This window comes from Suillus subaureus (assembly GCF_016647635.1).
Source record: "Suillus subaureus strain MN1 chromosome Unknown BJ212scaffold_11, whole genome shotgun sequence".
In the NCBI taxonomy this organism is placed as follows: Eukaryota; Fungi; Basidiomycota; class Agaricomycetes; order Boletales; family Suillaceae; genus Suillus; species Suillus subaureus.
This window is the reverse complement of record NW_024538567.1, coordinates 266,597-287,335: the sequence shown is the minus strand read 5'-3', so window position 1 is coordinate 287,335 and position 20,739 is coordinate 266,597. Positions and strand designations below refer to the sequence as shown.

At 43.7% G+C, this 20,739-nt stretch overlaps 4 protein-coding genes across 4 annotated transcripts; 1 reads left to right on the top strand and 3 right to left on the bottom strand.

Moving 5' to 3' along the window:
* Nucleotides 1-6,354: 6,354 nt before the first annotated feature.
* Nucleotides 6,355-7,091, bottom strand: BJ212DRAFT_1479525 (uncharacterized protein; the record flags this gene model as incomplete). The annotated part of the gene is made up of 3 exons (XM_041339897.1): nucleotides 6,355-6,599; nucleotides 6,680-6,947; nucleotides 7,002-7,091. 3 exons carry the CDS (start codon nucleotides 7,089-7,091, stop codon nucleotides 6,355-6,357), a joined length of 603 nt encoding a protein of 200 aa, XP_041194388.1.
* Nucleotides 7,092-14,455: 7,364 nt separating this feature from the next.
* On the bottom strand, nucleotides 14,456-16,390 carry BJ212DRAFT_1479523 (uncharacterized protein; the record flags this gene model as incomplete). Its single annotated transcript, XM_041339896.1, has 7 exons — nucleotides 14,456-14,641; nucleotides 15,418-15,564; nucleotides 15,616-15,744; nucleotides 15,800-15,922; nucleotides 15,994-16,138; nucleotides 16,191-16,306; nucleotides 16,358-16,390. 7 exons carry the CDS (start codon nucleotides 16,388-16,390, stop codon nucleotides 14,456-14,458), a joined length of 879 nt encoding a protein of 292 aa, XP_041194387.1.
* Nucleotides 16,391-16,741: 351 nt separating this feature from the next.
* On the bottom strand, nucleotides 16,742-17,539 carry BJ212DRAFT_1479522 (uncharacterized protein; the record flags this gene model as incomplete). Its single annotated transcript, XM_041339895.1, has 2 exons — nucleotides 16,742-16,937; nucleotides 16,989-17,539. The coding sequence occupies 2 exons, from the start codon at nucleotides 17,537-17,539 to the stop codon at nucleotides 16,742-16,744; spliced, it is 747 nt and encodes a 248-aa protein (XP_041194386.1).
* Nucleotides 17,540-18,295: 756 nt separating this feature from the next.
* BJ212DRAFT_1497071 (cytochrome P450) lies at nucleotides 18,296-20,672 on the top strand (the record flags this gene model as incomplete). Its single annotated transcript, XM_041341543.1, has 12 exons — nucleotides 18,296-18,691; nucleotides 18,741-18,784; nucleotides 18,840-18,921; nucleotides 18,975-19,045; nucleotides 19,100-19,114; nucleotides 19,164-19,477; nucleotides 19,529-19,587; nucleotides 19,640-19,679; nucleotides 19,733-19,743; nucleotides 19,795-19,971; nucleotides 20,021-20,314; nucleotides 20,363-20,672. The coding sequence occupies 12 exons, from the start codon at nucleotides 18,296-18,298 to the stop codon at nucleotides 20,513-20,515; spliced, it is 1,656 nt and encodes a 551-aa protein (XP_041194385.1). The 3' UTR covers nucleotides 20,516-20,672.
* Nucleotides 20,673-20,739: the final 67 nt, after the last annotated feature.

Sequence of the window (20,739 nt, the reverse complement as noted above, 5' to 3'; positions counted from 1 at the left end):
GATGACACATACACATTAGATCAGGTATATGAGGCTGCAGTTTTCTTATTACCTAGCATCACATCCACTGCAGTACCCATCCAACTGCCAGTGCGGTCCTCTGCAACTACGACCAAAGCAACTGTGCCTTCTATACCCGCCCCGCAACCTAATGCAGGGACTGTGGTAAAGAAGGAATACAGCCAACCATGGTATAACAGTTGTTACTTTTGCAGAGGAGACCATTTTACGAAGACTTGCGTGATGTGTGACAAGTATGCAAGGGAAGGCAAGATAAGCATCACCTCTGATAACAAGATCATTATGCCCAATGGTCACAGTATTCCTGGAAGGCAAGGAGATGGAAACTTCAAGCAGCACATCAATGAATTCTTGCCTAATGGGCCCACAGCAGGTGCCAACACTATGGTTCTCAGTAACATGTACTGTCATGCTGAACTGACCATCCAAGCAGTGCTTGATATTGAGCCCTGTGCATTCATGCACACGTGCACTGATGTCCAGGAAGATGTGAGTGAAGACAATGAAGAATTGACACACCTTGAACAAGAAGCTACCAGAGCTCACAAAGCATTTGCAGCAGTAAAAGCAGATCATGCTAACTGCAAAGCAGACAAAGGTAAAAACATGCATTTTGAGGGCGTCAATGTACCACCACATCCCAAGCCAGGTCCATCATTGAGAACCACTGATGCAGTAGAAGAAGTAGTTTCCCCGCAGGTAAAGGCATCCAGGTCAAAGGCTGCTAGTGCCCCTAATAAGGGCATGGTGGTTGTGACACCCGCAGGTTCTTCAACTGCACCTGGTATGGCCTCCTCATCTTCAAACCCTGTGACCTCTTCTTCATCCTATGAACCACCAGCTACCAACCAACCCTCAATGCAGTTCAGATACTCCTTCCCGCTGGAAGACAAGGATGCAGACAAGTGCGTAGTTGACTGCATGCTAGACTCTACCATCAGTGTACCTATATACGAATTAATAGCAGTATCCACCAATGTCTGCAAGGTATTCAAGGAAATGACCATGACCAAGCATGTTATGGTAGGGACTATCTCAGTCAACAAACTAGGTAGCACACCAGGAACGCAAGATTTTCTGAAGAAGTATGACAGCTGCCTGCAAAGGAATGACAACAGATGCATTGTGGCTGAGCACTTCAAATCCTTGAGATGTATCAGAGCAGTGATGCTTCACAGCCGGGTCCTCTCCTGTGTCCTCGACCAAGGTGCAGAATGCATCATAATGCTGCAATCTGTCTGGCACATGCTGGGCAGTATTCCACTAAGATCTGACCACAAGCTGACCATGGAGTCTGTTAATACTTCAACCAATGAGACACTTGGAGTAATAGAGAATCTCCTGCTAGATTTCAGCACAGGAGAAATGCTATTCCAAGTTCTGGTTGTCCCGACTGCTAACTTTGATGTTTTGCTAGGGTGCCCATTCTTTATGCTCACCAGTTGCCATACAGAAGACCTGCCGAATGGAGATCAGGACATCACACTAATGGACCCAAATTCAGGGAAGGTAATACGCATCCCTACCATGCATTGGGTAGAGAAATGTCCAGGTTGCGAAGCCAGCACGCATGCTCCCTCAGGTGTGCACAAGAAGGGTTTTTGATGATCGATGATTTGCACAATATGCAAGGAGACAAACAAACAATTTCCTACCCGCCACTCTCTCTTATTTCTTGTCCTACTACATTACTTCCCAGTTCTAATTTTCATCTCATGCCAACCACACAATACATACCTGCTCTTACAGAGCAAACATGCCTTATTTTCCTTTTCAGCTGCACAGTTCTCAGCACACTATAATCATCTCATATCTACATACTCAATCATTGACCATATATCCATCAACGCATTTAACAGTGTATATTCTTTTGACAAAACCTGACATGCACTGGTTTATAAGCTGGTCACAAAGAAGGTCTGCATGGTTCAAACCACCATGCCACCCAAGTATAGAATTATGAGAAGATTACCTGATGACCCATTGGCCAGCATGCTGTTAAGGTCATACTCAAAGGGTAACTGGATCTGAAGGGCTTCGGCCTCAGCTTATGCGCTGTGCCCCTTACCCAAGTATTGCCCCTTATTTCAGGAAGGCAAGACTAGCATGTCTGGAAGGTCGGATGAGTAGCGTAGTGGATCTGGATGATTTCCAGATGAGGGATAAGTATCATATGGCTAATCTGGACAAGTCCAGACTAGAAACTAATGGTAGTGGACTGTCGGGGACAGAGGTGGATATGGATAGACTATAGGAATCAATCCTAAGTCTCGGAGGGTGACAAGAGTAGAGGTACTCAAGTCCAGAGGACAGGAATGAGCAGAACTAAGATGATATTCGAACTGAGGTACTACAGAAAGTTACAGGAGGTTATATACTATAGGTATCTAACAGAATGATCAATCAGCAGAGTCCAAGGCTATGTACAAAGCATGTGGATAGTCTATCGGTAAGTAGAAACAGATCACAAATCATGAAACGGAAATGAAACATAGGTAACAGATCAGGGAGCAGTATGGATATACAGATAACCAAAGTACCAGAGTTAGGGGGTTACTGAAAGGAGATGAGCGCTGGTTGTGGATTCGGATGAGTTGTGGACTGGACTGGATGAGTGGACAGATTGAATGACGAGATGTTGGAGGGGGATAAGATGTGGATAGCATCAGAGATAAGATGTGGATCTGAGATAAGGGTCGGATCTGAGATCTGGATATGCGGATATGACACATGCCCCAATTGCCAACCCACCCACCTGACTTTGTCCCAGGTGTTTGCTTCACCCAAGGAAGAGTGGACGAATTGGACTTAGACCCCACTAACTGGTTATGGCCAGAAGAGCTTAAGCTTATATGGTGGCTTGTCTGGACACACGAATTAGCATTTGCATGGGACATGACTGAGTGCAGACATCTCAATGAAACCTATTTCCCTCCTTACAAAATTCCTACCATCCCATACACTCCCTGGACTCAATGCAATATCCCTATACTGCCAGCAACCCTTGGAGAAGTTATCCACATCATCAAAGAAAAGATCCAGTCCAGCATGTATGAACCATCAACTGCAGCCTACTGTTTGCGGTGGTTTTATGTGGTCAAGAAAGATGGTAAATCACTGTGATTGGTACATGATCTTCAACCACTGAATGCAGTGACTATCCAAGACTCATCACTCCCTCCTTTTGTTGAACAATTAGCTGAATCTTTTCCTGGGTATGCAGTATATGGTATGATGGACTTATATTCTGGGTATGATCAGCGCATGCTACATGAGGAGTCCCATGACCTCACAACCTTCAGAACACCCCTAGGACCACACCGGCTGACAATGCTCCTATAAGGGCATGTGAACACAGTACAAGTATATCAAGGTGACTCCTGTTTTGCTCTACAGGATGAAATCCCGAAGCATACCTCCCCATTTATTGATGACCTCCCTATCAAATCAGTCAAAATGCACTATCAAAGAGCTGATGGCTCATATGAAACCATAGTGGAGAACCTGGGAATACATCATTTTATATGGGAGCATTGCATAGTGGTGAACTGCATACTCCAGCACCTGGAGAACATAGGTGTAACTGTATCCACTACTAAATTCATCCTAGCTGCACCTACCACTATCATAGTAGGGCACAAGTGCACCTTTGAAGGATGTGTCCCGGAAGACTCCAAAGTGCAAAAGATATGCAATTGGCTGGAATGCTGTACCATCACAGAAGTGCGCAGCTTTCTATGTACCTGCAGTGTCTTGCACATATTCATCAAGGATTTTTCTAAGAAAGTGTGCCTGCTCATCAATCTCACACACAAGGATGAACCATTCAAATGGAATGAGGAACAACAGGTAGCTATGCAGACCCTGAAGGATTCAATATTAGAGTCTGCCACACTCCTACTGCTAGATTATGAATGCAGACGGGAAGTTATCCTTGCAGTCAACACTTCTTCCATCACTATAGGGTTCATACTCCTTCAAGTGGGCGAAAATGGCAAATGCTATCCCAGCTGCTTCAGTTCAATTTCGCTCATGGAAGTCAAAAGCCACTACTCTCAAGTGAAACTAGAGCTTTATGACCTATTTCACATGCTTCATGTGGTATGCATATTCATCTTTGGCATCACCAACCTAACAGTTGAGGTCGATGTGAAGTATATAAAAGGCATGATCAATAACCCAGACCTCTAACCCAATGCAACCATCAATTGATGGATTGCAGGTATATTGTTATTTCCTTTTACACTCGTTCATGTGCCCACTTCCAAGCATACCGGAGCAGATGGTCTCTCAAGGAGACCACCTGCAGAGGACAATGACCACGAGGATTGGCTTGACTGCTCATACTCGTTCAGTGTCGAAATCCTAAACAACTGTAGTTGCACAATTTCAGGTGCAGGAGTTGATATCATGCACCACCCGTATACCATACCCTTGCCAAACCCACTAACCCATCCACCCACTCTCATTGCATTCCTAGGTACCACAGAACCTGAACCTGCCAACCCAACCATCCCCCATTCAGAAGCTGCAAAAGCACAAGATGCAAGAATGATAGAAATCCAACACTTCCTAGAGACCTGCAAAAGACCTGCTGCCTTATCTGATGATGACTACCAGTCATTTGTCAAAAGCACAGTGTGGTACTTTATACTCGATGGAAAATTATGGCAAAAGAACTCACTTGGAAAGCACCAATTGGTAGTCCCTGAAGCACACCACCTTCGCATTCTGAAGGAAGTGCATGATGACCTTGGACATAAGGGAGTATATTCAACCCATGCCTGCCTTCTCCTACATTTCTGGTGGCCTATGATTACTGATGATGTCAAATGGTACAATAGGATGTGTCATGAATGCCAGATCAGGCAAACACACAAACTGCACATTCCCCCAACTGTACCCATCCCAGGCAGCATATTCAGGAAGGCACATATAGATAGTGTACAACTCCCAAGCTAATGGTATTGTCAAATGGCATCACTATGATGTCCAGGAGGCCATCATGAAAAGTTGCGAGGGGGATGAGTCATGCTGGTACCAATCTGTGCACGCCATCCTATGGGCCAAGTGTGTCATGGTACACCAAGTGACAGGTCTAACACCCTATTTTATGGTTCATGGCATAGAGCCTATATTCCTGTTCAATCTTGCTGAAGGAACATTTCTAGTAGCACTCCCAGACCAAGATACATTCTCGACCACAGACCTTGTTGCCTGGCACACACACCAATTGCAGAAGCGACAAGAAGATCTCCAAGCCATCAAAGAAAGAGTCCTGGACACCCAATACCAGTCCATCCACAAATTCAAGCAGCGCTTCCAGCGCTCGATTACAGATTATGATTTCAAGCCCAGTACCTTTGTTCTGGTGCGCAACAGCAAAGTCAAGTATGAGCTAAGTCAAAAGACAAAGCCATGCTACCTCAGACCTATGATCATTATCCATTGCATGAAGGGCAGGTCATATATCTTGTTGGAACTAGATGGATCTGTGTCTAAGCTTTGTTATGTGGCCTTTCGCTTGATTCCTTACCTTCCACACTGTGAAACTAAAATCTCTGTTACTAGTATCACAGGCCTAGACAATGAAGCATTGGATAACTTGGCAGAAGAAGATGTAGAAGAACTGGATGATGAAGTGCTTGATCTTGACCTGGAGGCATAGCCATACCTCCAAGCACAAAACATGCCCCTATACCCACATACCCGCATCAGACCTTAGCTATTATCCGCATAAAAACCAGAAAAACACAAAAACATACCATCCTCATATGATAGTCTCAGTTTTACCCCAGGTTTCATCCAGTGTCTCAGTCTCATTTTCCCTTTCTTTTCCTGCTCAATTCTGATCACTCAGTAACTTACATATAATACACACTACCCACACATAGACCCTAATCACACACAGACATTGCCGAAGGACTAGATTATACGCACGCTCAATGATTACCATACAAATTCTCTTTTAATGTGTAGGCAGTGCATCACACACATTGATATGTACCAAGGATTTGACCACACCACTGCACAGCAGGGATAGAGGATGATAGTGCAATGAGGAAGACAAGCTGGGCAGAAACCCGCAAGTGACATGTATCTTTCCACTTCTTCTGCAGTGTGCACACATGCTCATTTTATCTTACTTATCTCTTAGGCACCCAGTGGAGTAGGACCGGAACATAGGACATGGACATGGGATATGGATACTGGACACTTAGGACTCAAGGTGTGCACCTAAGGATTCCAACTGGTCAAAACACTTCCATTTGACGCTATCCAATGGTATTCTAATGTACATGTGTGTTGATTCAAGTCAAAAGGGAAAACTATCTACAGGAACCACCTTCTCTTCTTGTAGTAAATCGCAATAACATCCAACTCATTCATCACCTCCAGCATCATCCCATGCATAGTGGAAACCCTAGCATAGAGGGCGCACACCTGACCCTCCATAAGCAAGTCTTCATCACTCACATTTGCATTGACAAGTGGGTCAAAGTCTTCCAGATCTTCACCCTCAGGCAGCTTGCACTTTTCAATGCACACAGGAGAATTGGGTTCCTCATCCTCAGAGACTGTAACAGGGGGTTCAGGTGATGAGACCAGGTGGCACATAAGGTCACGGATGTCCTTAGAGGAACCAGTGGTACTTCACTGGCCTCTTCCTGGCCATCCTCCATCACAAAGTCTTCTCCAGCGGCATCCTTCTCCTTTCCCTTGCCTTTTTCCTTTGACTGCTTCTCCTCTTCTAAATGCACACATTCCTCAGCCTGGCGTTCGGCCTTGATCTTGAAAGTGTGTATTTGCTCATGGAAGTGAATGTGTGCTTCTTCAGCCTTACAACCTTTTGCACTCTCCTCAGGAGCGAGGGCAAGGCTCAAATTATGGGTCTTGCCATCCATCGAGCACTTTTCTAAGTCAACCTGAAAGACCATTAGAAAGGGCAGTAAGTGCGCAAAGGTACAAAAAGCACTCACCAATAGCTTGACCCAATCATGGCACCACTCTTCCTTGCAAGCCATCAGATCAGGTCGATCTTCAGGCATAAGGTCAGCCAAGTTGACCATGTGGGCATGTAACTCAGCAAATGTGCGCTGGATTCTGTTGGCAGCAAGGTCAATGACATTGGAAAAATTGAAAGTAAAGGTAGATATGTTATCAATGGTAGAGATGAGAGATGGGAAAAGAAGTAGAGGAACTTATAGGGAAGCACGATCACATCCACTGTGTGTTCACACTTCTTCCATTGTCCACATGAAAATCACCAAACTCTGCACTCCACATCTCTATTCAATCTGGAACTGGTCCACAAACTCTACTGTACCCAGAATTCTATGGTCACATGCCCTCATCAATGCAAAAATTCTGACAAGTCCAAGTCCCAATGTGCAACCGACTGAGGACAGTCAGTATTTGAGTCTCCTGCAGATGTGATGATCATACTGGCACTAGGCATGTATGATCGATAGCACAGTTCTTCTCACCTTCAGGAAAGGAGATAAAGCATGGATCATTAAATCCATATATATCAACCCATCTGCTCTTACTCCAGTCCAGTCCTAGGAATCTGCCCTCCCATGTCCTATCCATGTCCACCTATCTCTGCTGCTGCGTTATTTTTCCCAAATGTCATTGCTAAATGAGCTGCAGGTCTTATTACACATCTACTCATGTTCCACAGTGCATGATGTCTTATTACCTATAGACTCATCGCACGCTCACTAACTACACTACAATTCTCGCCTACACACTCTGGACATTCACACACTACGATATAAATGACCACAGTATATACAATTGAGTAGTTCCCTTTCCCCTGGACTCAGCTCTATAGGAGAGTCATTCTCACATTATTTTTGTAGACCTTGTGCAATCCATCTATTTTGCTCTTTCTTGACAATCCTGCACAATTCGACCACTCTGAAGTTCCATACCACTAGGATCTTACCCTAAAGCTCTTGCAAGAATACCCAACCCATGACTGGTAGTTTAGCACTGTTCTTCACTCGTGCTATATCCCTTGCGACCAGCTGCTCCATAGAGCATGGTTGATTTCATGCATGTTACATCTGTTGCACTGGCATCTGACATCCAATATGCTCGCACATATCTTCCAATGGTTCATCCTGCTCTTGTGATACTAACATTGGTTGATTTTTGCCTGCGCTCACAGTTGATTCCTTGGCATAGAAATTCAAAGGTATACATATGGTCCGCATTCTAGTTTCTTAGGCCAACATAGGTTATAACTCCTTTGCTCACTTACTTCCCTCACACATAATTGAAGGAAGTGCTTCAATAGCAGTCCTCTCAGGCCGATCAATTAACTTGTGCCTCTTAGGATAAGTAGTGCTAGTTGCTAACTGCCTAGTACAAATTACTTCTTCACACCAAGGCAAAGAAGAGCACACATTGACTGAGCCATGAGCTGTGAGTGTACATGAGAAAGCAAAAGCCAACCTCAGCTGAATAGCCATTCAACATCCACTGAAGTCACTAACAAATAATTAGGGCAATAAATAACTATAAGAGTGATGGAGCTTAGCAGGGATAATCAAATAATCTGGAGCCATGTGGGAGAGACAAGGAAAAGAGCCACGACATTCATGCCACCATGCAATTGCATTGTTGGTATGCTCCACATCAGTACTAAGGTAACGATCTACCTTGTCATGGAGGTCAGTAGATTTGGGTGGTGTGAGAGCAGGTATATGATCAAAGATATTCTTGCTCTAGGAATAACATGACATAAGTGACTGAAACAACAACAACAAAGAAATAGAGCATACCATAGAAGAATCAACATCCATTGAGCCAGCAGGCTCCTCATCTATCTCAGTGTCCATGTCATCCTTGATGTCCAGGATTGAGTAAGAGCAGTCAAATCCCTCATGCACCAGAGTTTCAGCAGTGTTGATCCACTCTTCTGTCTATCCAGTATTCTTGAAGTAGGATAGTTTATGGTGTGGATGCAAAACTATTTTATGATTAGTGAAGGAAGCAAGAAAGCAAAAAGAAAACACACCCATTGCTATATGATATACTTCAGATTTATCAGTGAGCTCATAGTGGCAGTTCAGAGTTTTCTTGGTGAGACGCACAGCTGCATGAATAGAGGCAAGATATTTCTGGTTGTGGGAATAACTTGTGAGTGTCTCATGGATTAGGTCCATAGCAGAAATCACAGTGGCCAAGTTTGGCATGAAGCAAGAGAAGAATGTACAGTGGCTCAAAAAAGTGTCTCAATGTTTGTGACTTTTCATGTAATTGCTTCATTATGACCCAGGGTGTGAGAATATGACTAAGCCATAGGGAGGTGTGGGAAAGCTCTGCTTCTAAGCATTATGTTTGATCCCTATAGTGTGGGAAGATTATGTCATCAAGTGAAGATATGGTCAATTTAATTTGGTGACTCATTGAGACACTTTTTTGACTTTTGTTTTGACCAACACAATCTCTATAATTCTACTACTTGGTGTTTCCTCCTGTTGCTCTAATTAGTTCTACCACTCTTCTATGCATACTATCTATCAATTTGAGGTATTCCTCATCAATAATCTTGCCCCACTCTGCTGCAACTCTCTCCCACAGTTGAAATAGCCCCTATTATTATCCTCAGTTCTTCTAATTAGTATACCAGGCAGATTGTTACTAAAACTGGTCTGAGCAGGGTTACTATCATTAGGATCACAAAAAAGTCATTCCAGATAAGAAAATATCAAACTAAATTGTCCTTTCAAGCTTATACCATATAACAAAAAATCTCTTGTTCATAATATTCCAACTAGGAAGGCTGCCAATGCTACTCAAGCCACCAAATTCATTAATTACATCATCTACACCACTCTCTCCACTTAAATAGTCAGGAATACTCATAAGGCAGCCAACCTTAAAGCTATAAACAGGCAGAAAAAGCCTTTCCTGTCTTCAGCCTATAGAGGAGGAGACTAGCCTTTGCTTTAAAGCCTCAATATTGGACTGTTGAGGACTGGAATAGGGCTACCTGGTCAGATGAGACAAAAATCAATAGGATGGGGTCAGATAGCTAGGAATATATGTGATGAAAGGCAGAAGAACTACTAGAAGAAAGAAAACACTAAAATATATAAAGTAGGAAACTTGATGGTATGGTGTTGCATGAGGTGGAATGGAGTAGGAATTCTCTGTGAGGTGGAGGGAGGATGAATACAGAGCAGCATATTTCAATTTTGGAAAAGTAGCTGCTCAGAAGCATGCAAGAATCAAGGATTAATGAAGAAGACATTACCTTCTAACAAGACAATGACCCTAAGCATACGTCAAGTTGACCATAAAATGGTTTGAAAACTATGGTATCAGTGTTCTATCATGGCAAGTCCAGTCCTTAGACCTCAACCCTATTGAACAGCCCTGGTAATTACTCAAGATATCACTTGCAGTCTATCAAGATCCTCAATAGGGGTTATTTCAACTGTGGGAGAGAGTTGCAGCAGAGTGGGGCAAGATTATTGATGAGGAATACCTCAAATTGATAGATAGTATGCATAGAAGAGTGGTAGAACTAATTAGAGCAACAGGAGGAAACACCAAGTAGTAGAATTATAGAGATTGTGTTGGTCAAAACAAAAGTCAAAAAAGTGTCTCAATGAGTCACCAAATTAAATTGACCATATCTTCACTTGATGACATAATCTTCCCACACTATAGGGATCAAACATAATGCTTAGAAGCAGAGCTTTCCCACACCTCCCTATGGCTTAGTCATATTCTCACACCCTGGGTCATAATGAAGCAATTACATGAAAAGCCACAAACATTGAGACACTTTTTTGAGCCACTGTACTTGCATCTTTGAGAATCTATAATGTTAACCTTAGTTGATATGTAATTATAAATATATGTAAACCTAAACAAATACCTTTAGCACATCACAAAGCTGCTGTGCTATCTCCCATTTGATGTCGGTGAGTTCAAACTTGTGCAAATCTAAGCCTTGGCTTTGCATTACAACATCAATTGCATCCCAATGGTCCAGCACATATTTCAACATGTCAAAGGTCAAATTCCACCAGGTAGTGACATCCTGTGGCATATTGGTAATGGACTGGCCAGATGCATGCAGTGCTTTATGCCATGTGGGGAGGAGTACAGTAGTTGAGTGAATGAGTTTGTAAGCAAGCTTGCACAGCTAGATTCTGGAATGTCAGTTGCAAAGGTGCACATTGCCTGTTTTCTCTCACTTTCACTAATACTAACTTTATGGGACAAATCTCTCACTGCACCTCATTCCTCTCCTGCTCTAGCAGCAAACTTACTTCATCCACCCATCCCTCATCATTATCAGTCATCTCCAGTACCCTCATATTCTTCAGGGATCACATCTTCAGTTTCAGCACTCACCTCATCATTGAAATCATCCTCTGGCTCAAATTCTGAGTCCTCCTCAAACACCTGATTGGCATCTTTCTTCATCATGTCAAATTCTCTTATCAACAACTTAGCGACTAAGGTTAACCATATGCAAGAAACATTGAGTATAATTTGGGGCTCCAGGAAATGATGGAAGCATCTTAGCCAGCTTTTCAACCATCACTGTGTTATTTAAGGCATTATTGCATGTGATGTTGAGTATCTAAATGTGTGTCCTGCCAGTGAGTGACAGTCCTCAAACCAACAATTGACTAACTTTCTCTGATATCCCATACTCCTCCAGAATGTCTGCAAACATTTGTGCAAGTTCCTCTCCTGTGTGCAACTGGGATTCAATTAGCTGGATGGTTCATAAATATATTGTACGTGACTATGCACCTTTGTGACCTCAACAATATCTAATGGCAATGTTAGTGGCTTGCTATTGAGTTTGAGGTGGACTGAAACTGTGACAAATGCTCTGTGGTTGGGTGATGTCTAGCTGTCAGTAGTGAAATTCACTTTTCCTGGGTATCCCTGGTATGGGCATATGATTTTATATGTTTGACTTCAGGGAAGACTTACCTTGATCATCCTAGCTATCCACACACATGTCCATGCAAAAACCATTCAAACATCCCTAGCAACAGTAGAAGGAGATGGTATGTAGTATTCTGGCTGTCCTGTTTTCATGAGTGACTGAAACCCTTTGTCTTCAATGATTTCGAATGGCTGCAGGCTTTTGGAGACCCAACAGACAAGTTCAGCCCTATCAATTGAGTCAGAACATACCCTTGATACAATCAAGGTCCATATACTTTGTCTCAGCTCATGTGTGCTGATGATGAGAGTAAGTCACCTTTCCTTTGCCCTTGCATTCAAACAAGGCCATGATTAACCCATTACATGGAAGCTGCTGACAATGTTTTTGTGAACTTCATTAGCATCTTTGGCCTGGTCAGCAGCTTGCAAAACATCCTCTCTCCAACATGATCAAACATGTTTTCACATGTTTCCAGTGGAATGGGCATCACCCTTATCCAGGAAATGTTGGACTTTGACCTTACATCCTTTTACCTGACATTTGAATTCATATGCCTGCTGTCCTTTGATTTTGGCAATGTTTGGTGTTGGATGAAAGAAGGCATAGACCAGTGAGACCCACTCTTGCATGAGATGTTCTAATGATGTTACATTAGATTAATGTTGATTTACAGATTTATTAATGTACTTACATAGTTCATCTTGTGGATTTTGTTCTTTCTCCCCACTTTGTGATTCCTCATCACTCTCTCTCAGGCCAGCATCAGCGCTGTCTGCATACAAGGCTTCCTCCTCCTCCTCCATGCAAATGACTGCATGACAACTTTTGTCAGTTGGAGGGAGGGTTGATGTAACAGATGTTACTGATATTGGTGATGTTGATGGCAGCAACACTGCAGGGGGAGTGGTATCAGCAGGTTGGTTCATTTTTGCCTTCTTCAGCTGAGTATTGATGGTTTCTCCACTTGCTTTAGGTTTACATTTCTTCAATGAGGTCCATATTGTCTTCTCTTTAAAAGTAGCCTTTGCTTTGCCTGTCATCTTACTGACTCATTTGGCTGTCACAGTGAAAAAGTTGGATTGTGACATGGTGGGTGATGTATGAAGTTGCAAGCGAAAATTTGCATGCAGTGTAGTGATGTATTAGATTCATATTGATATATCACAATTTAGTTTTGACAGATGGCAAGTTCAATGGATGGTACCATTATAATTTAAGTTTAAAGTTTGTATTTTGGTGAAAACCCCAGCCTTGGGTACAGGTACGGGTATGACTTAGTGGTACCCTTACCCATACCCAAGGGATACCCATACCCAGGACCCATGCAGATCCCTACATACCCTACATATTTGATCAAAGAGTAGAAGTTAAAATACCACTGAAGGTTCAACAACTCTGCTGGCTTGTAGAGCAGAAGAAAGAAAGATGGCTCTACCTCTGGGGTGAGAGGAAGGCCACTGACTCTCTAAATGTGTTGGTCAAAGTGCACCAAGCGATATGTTCAACCCTTAGGGGAAGCAAGGAAAGCAAGGATCCATGAAGTGATGCTAGGTCAGCTCTGGTGAAGTGCACTGTAAGCATGTGAGGGAATATGGGAGTGTGTAGGTGTGCAAAGCGTGGGAATAATGTGCAAGGAGTGCATGAACATATAAGAACTGAAAGATGTCATGAAGGTTTGAACTAAGACTGCTGAGTGGAGACTGGTGATAATAGACTGTTGCTGAGGACTAGGGCAACAACTCTGATAGATGCTAACTCACAATGATGGATTCTGACTATGAGATGCTAACTGACATGATAGTGGTTGTTTTTATGAAAACTTCTAGGCAACAGGTAAGCTGTGCCTAGCTGCACTCCCAGGGCTCAGAAGCAAATAGGGAGCATTGTATGTATGTAAGTGAGATAAGGACAGGGTCCATGATGGAATAAAATATCATATGATACCAAAAATAGTCTGATAGCAAGAATAAATGAGAACGGACTCACTAGGAGACTGATTGGACAATGGATGAAGGCTCCAGGATGCTGTGTGACAAAAGGTGATTGAGTGCAGGAAGGGCATGCTAACCATGTGCACATGAATGTGTCACATAGTGCAGGAAAGTGTCGCACCTCTGGCATGTTTCACAGGAAAGCCATAGACAGTGAGTCATGCACTATACCAATTGTCAGGAGTCAAAATATGCATGATCTATGCCTGGAGGAATCTCATTCTCTACACCACTGTGCATGTAGTGAAAAACTTTTGGCCTAGTGTTCTGCAAATGGCTGTAACCACCATTTCAGCTAGTGATGTTCCAGACCTGGTTTTGGCCCAAAGCCCTGGCTTAGGCTTGGCCTGAGGGGGCTCTGGCTCACCAGATTTCAAGCCAAGACCATGAGCCCAAGCTGGCCAAAAGCCACAGCTTGAGCCAAACAAAGCTGCAGCTCTTTTGCAATCAGTGTGACATTATATATTGTAGTGCAATAGAATTACAGAACAAGCAACATGGAGCAGACCTAGTCCATCTCAAAGTCAGACACCTCATCATCAGCTTCATCATCAGCATTGTCTTCCACATCATCAAGCATGATATCCCAACTATCCTCATCATCACCATCATCACCTGCAGTCTTCAAGTCACTCCCAGCTTCCAATTCAGCATCATCAAGTTCCTCTAACTCCATGAGGGATGATGGTCCAGGCTCTCAGAAGAGAAGGTCATGTTATATTGAATACTTGACAATTTGGGGAGCTTCAACAATATCTCCTTTGAGCCTGTTCTACCATTTAGTGACAGTGATGCCACCTTGTGAAAATGCATACTTGCTGGAGATGGATGATGACATGATAGATAGGTAATCTCATGTGAGTGAAGCCCACACTGGATATCTCAGTGCATTGATCTTAAATGAAATCATTAGCATGAATATTTTAAGTAGTATAAGGCACACACATACCTCCTACCATTGAATGGTGGTCATGCCAGCTGGTAGAGCAGCCTCAATAGTCTCAATATAACTCATAAACTCAGCCCTCCATGGCTGCAATGGATCGCCAATAGAAGCAAGAGTTGGGTTCACAGACAGGTTGTCCTCTGAATCACTGAGGACTTCTCAGATGAGAGACTTGAGGCCACCCACTTTACCTTTCTTGGTGCAGGCTGTGACAATGATGACAATGTACCTTCTTCATTCAACTCAAGATAACAAGCTTTGAACTGGCAGCAGAATCAGACCTATGCATGAAATTGAAATTTGGTTGACACACCACTTTCTCTGCAGTTGTAAGCACTTTGTCATGTAAATCTTCTGGCCAGTGCCACTTGAAATACACCATTTTCCCCACTGGATCAAGTACTGCATTTGTAAAAATCAGACCAATTATCCAACATTAAATAAACAATGTCTCACAAATTGCCATTATATATGCAGGGGACTTTGTTGTCTTCTCATAATATTTGTCTACCTTTGCAGCCTACTGCTTGGAGTGATGTAGCAAACCTCAAATATTTCAACCTTTCAGCACATGAGGACCAGGCCTTGTAGGGTGTTTCAAGTGCCAGAATTGTAAGATGCAGTGTTGAGCTGCATTCTGATGAGAATGCTTGCTGTACCACATCAGCATACTGAAAGATTAAGATTAGAAACAAGCATAGGCAAATTAGAAATTGACATACTGAAAGGAGATCCACAAATTGGCCAGTGCATGTCCATTCAGCCATTGAGAGTTGAAGAAAGTCGATCTTCATGTGTTTGGCCAAATTGCACTCTTGATGACCTATCTTGTAAACAAAAGTGTCACCATGCTATAGTGATAGTAAGTTTCAACAAATAAAAAGTGCAACAATACAAAATATGTACCTCCTTGTTTGCCTTGGCACAATTAAGCATGATATACATTGACAACCACTGAACTTTCATGTCAATTAATAGTTGGGTCGGCTGGGACACTCCTGCTTTGATCTGTACACTCCTGTACATCTCCTTTCATTTTGCAGATGACCATTCCTACAGGACATTAATACTTTAGTGCATTATGATGCCAACAAGCGTACCTTGACACAAATACTCTGAATAAGACCAATCTCATCCTGAGTGGTTGGTTCATGACCTTTCAGGTCATGCAGATTGTAATGCAGTGCTTTGCTGTATGTGGCAATCAAGGTTTGTGTGGCTAGATTAATGACATGAGCCAGGCAGCTATATAAAAGAGTTAGTGTCACAGTAGTAAGTTGACAATGACAGGACTTACTTGATTTTGCACTCAGTCCAGGGAAACACCTTGTGGTGTTTAACCTCATAAAGCTGTGCAAATTCTTCCATTGCCATCCTGTTGTTTGCAGCATTGTCACACATTACAGGCCCAAGCTATAGTAAGATATGAGTGTGATATAGTCTGAAGGAGTAAACCAAACTGACCTTATGTGTACTGCCACGTGTCACAGGTGACATTGACATTGCCCTTGATGGCAGTGCTCTACACAAAGCCTAATTATACAAAGTACAGTCAATGGACAAAACATTACTCACATTCAGCATGTTCCTGAGCCTTGTAAGGTGGTTTTTGAACATCCTCATGATTTTGGCACAAGTTGCCTTCCTACCCAGAATCTTGACTCCATTGGTTGCACAAGAAGCAATGTCAACCATCTCTTTGAACTTGGGGTGTTCAAGTGCTTGAATGGGCTAGAAAAAGAGATGTCAGTCATGATGTTTAATAGAGGGGAGCAGGTGTGCTTGATCAGTGGCTACAAGCCATTCAATGGCAGCTTGCTTAAACAACTTATTGGAGTATGGTATGACTCATTCATCAAGCTTGCATTCAGTGAGATGAGCATTGATTTGTTGCTGCACAGCATTCTCCTTGCAAGCCTTGATGTCACCAGGTAACATGGACTCAAATGAATGTTCACTTGCCCACTTCCAATACTTGCTGCCAAAATGTGCCTCAGCATGATGACAAAGGGTAGTGGCTTCATTGATGAGAATACATTTTTTCCTACAAATGATTGAGTGAGTAGGTACTATGACAGTGCAAAGGCAAACTTACAAGCAAATATTGCACTTTCTGTGCTTCTTCACTTTGCCATTGGCACCAGTGTGTTTGAATGCTGCACCAAAGAAGTTGTCAATGTCAGCAGTTTTGCCTTCCTGAGATGACCCTGGGTCTGCAATAGAGACATCAACATCAACAAGAACCCCATCTTCATCAACTAACTCTGGGGACTTCTCTGGGGATTTGTGCTTCCTTCTAGCACACTTAGGGTTGACACAAGCATTCTCATGCTCCATATCACCAGATTCATCATCATCGAGGGCATTATCAAGGGCATCATCAGGATGCACACATTTGTTGGATGGGGGAGGTGCTAATTGTGTGGCTGGTACAGGCAGTGTGAGTGCAGCAGGCTGAGAAACCTCTGAAGCATGCTTGGCGGCCTCAGCTGCACAGAAATCATTGATAGCTTTTGTTTGGGAGGGAAGAGCCACTTTCTCCAAGTGTTGAAGGAGGGCAGCAGTGGGTTTGATTTTGCATATGGGATGCACAACATGTGGCTTGTCTTTGCCATCAGTAAGAACTGCACTAGTCATGCCAGTCATTGCAGGCAGCTACACAGATAAAATACACACACATACCATTTATAAATGACTGAAACTTGTTCAAGAATCCATCAAGCTCATGAAGCTGCAGCACAAAGTAGGATTTGAGAGGTGCATAGATTGCTGAAAACAGTGCAATATGATATGGCAGGTGATGTCTGTTTTTCTGTCACTGGGGTGAGTATTAGCAAGAGCTCTGAAAGAAGACAACAATGGCAACTCACCATGTCATTCTGACATACCCTACAGTATGATGGACTAGGAAGCGAGAACTAAAGAGAAGCAAGAAAATGACAAAAATAGAGTCGACAATGAGGCTCCTGCGCAGTACTTACATAATTCTAAGCCGCAGCTTGGGCCAGTGGCTTAGGCTTTGCAAAACTGAAGCCTAGGCCAAAGCCCTGGTCAGGCCATCACCTGGGCCTGGGCTTGGCCTGGCCCAATCAGGCCTGGCTTTGGCTGGCCTGGGACTTGAAGCTGGGCCGGAACATCACTAATTTCAGCCACACACCCCTTTAGCGGGAGCACACGCTGAGTTTGAAATTGGCATTGTCAAGAACATGCAATAACACAGCATGACGCAGTGGACGGAAAGAGCCATGAAGAGAAAACAACACAGCATGACGGGATGGACAACATGCCGGCGGTTATACGTGCTTATATATGTTGTTGAGCACAGTAAATAAACCGAAACAGTTAACGAGCGTAGGCGCTATAAATCTCTCAATAGATCCCACTTTGGATCAAATAGCAACAATGAAGGTATCTACCATCCCTTTACCCTCTCCATTAAGTCTCTGGACAACCGTACGCGGGGTTGGCCCGTTCAATGTCGCTTGTTCACTTGCTGCATTATGGGCTTTCGGCAAAGTCTTAAGGGCGCTTCGCTGGCGATTGAAGACAACTCAACTGCGGGGTCCCCCCCGCACCAGCTTCATATATGGCGTTTCGCACGACCTCGCCTCATCCCAAGATAGTGGTGAAATGTACGAACGCTGGGCGACAGAATATGGGGTGGCGTATATGATTCCGAGTGTCCTCGGACAGACTAGAATTGTGCTGTGCGACCCGAGAGCTATAGCACATTTCTACGCCCGAGAGACATGGACATATGTGCAGACGCCCCTTTCATTGACACTTCTGGAGGCATCAGTATGTTGATATCATCATCTTACCTTGTCCGTCTGACATCTCTTGTCAGATGGGCCGAGGGCTATTATGGTCTCAGGGTGAAGACCACAAGAGGTACTGTTCAGCTCTTGTCCTCGCGCTAGCGACTTATCTACTACATGCGAATTAGGCAGCGGAAGGCCCTCACGCCAGGTTTCAGTAATGCAGCGATTCGAAAACTCACATCAGTGTTTTATGATTCAGCATACAAAGTAAGGATTTGCGATGTGGGAAATGCGGCACCTCTGAACTTGATACTTTACAGGCCAAAGGTGCATGGGATACTGCTATAGAATCGAGCAAAGATGGCGACGCCGTCATCGAAGTTCAGAATTGGTGCGTAGCTTTTCTGGCTTGTCAAGTATCATTCCTAATCGAAATGACTTAAAGGATGAGTCATATATCGTACACGAAGATATCTTGTCATTGATGCCTCCAACTGACGCACTACCAGTCTGGATACAGTTGGCATTGCTGGTTTCTCTCATGATTTTGGCTCGCTCGATGGAAAGCACGCCAGCGTGACCGAAGTGTTTGATACTTTTGGAAATAACCAACAGGCCTCAGCAGTGAACAAAGCTCTTCTCCTGCTCGCATCAGCATTTCCTATCATCACCAAGATCCCCACCAAGCGGAGGAATCTGATGAAGAAACTTAGTATAACCATGGGAGAAATATCTAATGACCTATTGATTCGCAGCCGCCGGGAGAAGGACTCTGTGAATATGAGCAGGAGAGAGGAGGAGAAGTCTATCATCGGATTGTTGAGTGCGCTTTCTGAGAAATTCATTATGGTCTCTTGATTAACGTGGCGATCAGTTAAATCAGAAGGCCAGGATGCCGAGCTTCGTATGTCGAAGGAGGAAGTGGTGGCTCAGGTCCGTTGAATCAATGTATCACAGCCATTATTTGCAAGCTGACATCCTCCAGATGAAGGTCTTGCTTGTCGCGGGTTATGAGACAATATCCAGTGAGTCGCTTTCTTGTCCACTGCTATCACACTGCCTGACTTTTCATCGACAGTCAGTCTTACGGTAAGCTTACTGCGCGATAGTGTCTGTGCATACTATTGATGTGATGATCAGTGGGCGCTGATCGAGCTATCGCGACACCCCGATGTCCAAACCAGCCTCAGAGAGGAACTGCTTGCGTTTGGCGCCGATCCGACATATGACCAGTTAAAGGCCAGTCTCCCGTACTTGGATGCGGTTGTCCATGAAATTCTACGACTCCATCCTCCGGTGGGAGAGTTCATTCGTCTTGTGGGTATACATGTCTGTATACGAATATATATTCACAATAGGTCTACAGGCAGCGGCAGACGACGTTATTCCCTTGAGTGAACCTGTACGCACGATATCCGGGGAAATGACGGACAGCATATCGATAGGGAAAGGGACATTGATCACGATATCAGGCGCGGCGATCAATCGCTCTTCGGCCATCTGGGGACCTGACGCAAAGGAATTCAAGCCTGATCGTTGGCTGACTGAAGACGGGATCAGTGGGAAGGCAAAGGAAGTTCAAGGTCATAGGCATCTACTGACATTTGTCGACGGCCCAAGGACGTGTCTTGGAAAGGATTTTGCGATCACGGAATTCAAGGTGAGTGGGACGAATTAATCAGCTTGAGCGTTATTCACTACGATACAGACGGTTTTATCGGTTCTGGTGAAGAACTTCGTGTTTGAAATGCGGGATGGACTTGATACTCCAGTCGAAATTGCGAGGGGGATTTTTCCCCGTCCACGGGTTGTTGGAGAGGATGGTATTGGAGTGCCTTTGAGAGTTCGTCGGTATGAATGATTGGTTGCACTGCACTAGCAAGTTTTCTTTGTTTTTCCGTCACTTATTCCCGACTGGAACTGTTGTATTTAAATCAAAAGAGGAATGTGTACTTGTAATATGGGCACCGTATAGCTATACGCGTCGCGCGATGAACTTGAATTCGGCTGGTGACGGGAAATTAAATATTTTGTTCGCTCATATCCGAAGTTCAAGTAGCGCTGTCACGCAACAATGTACTAAGT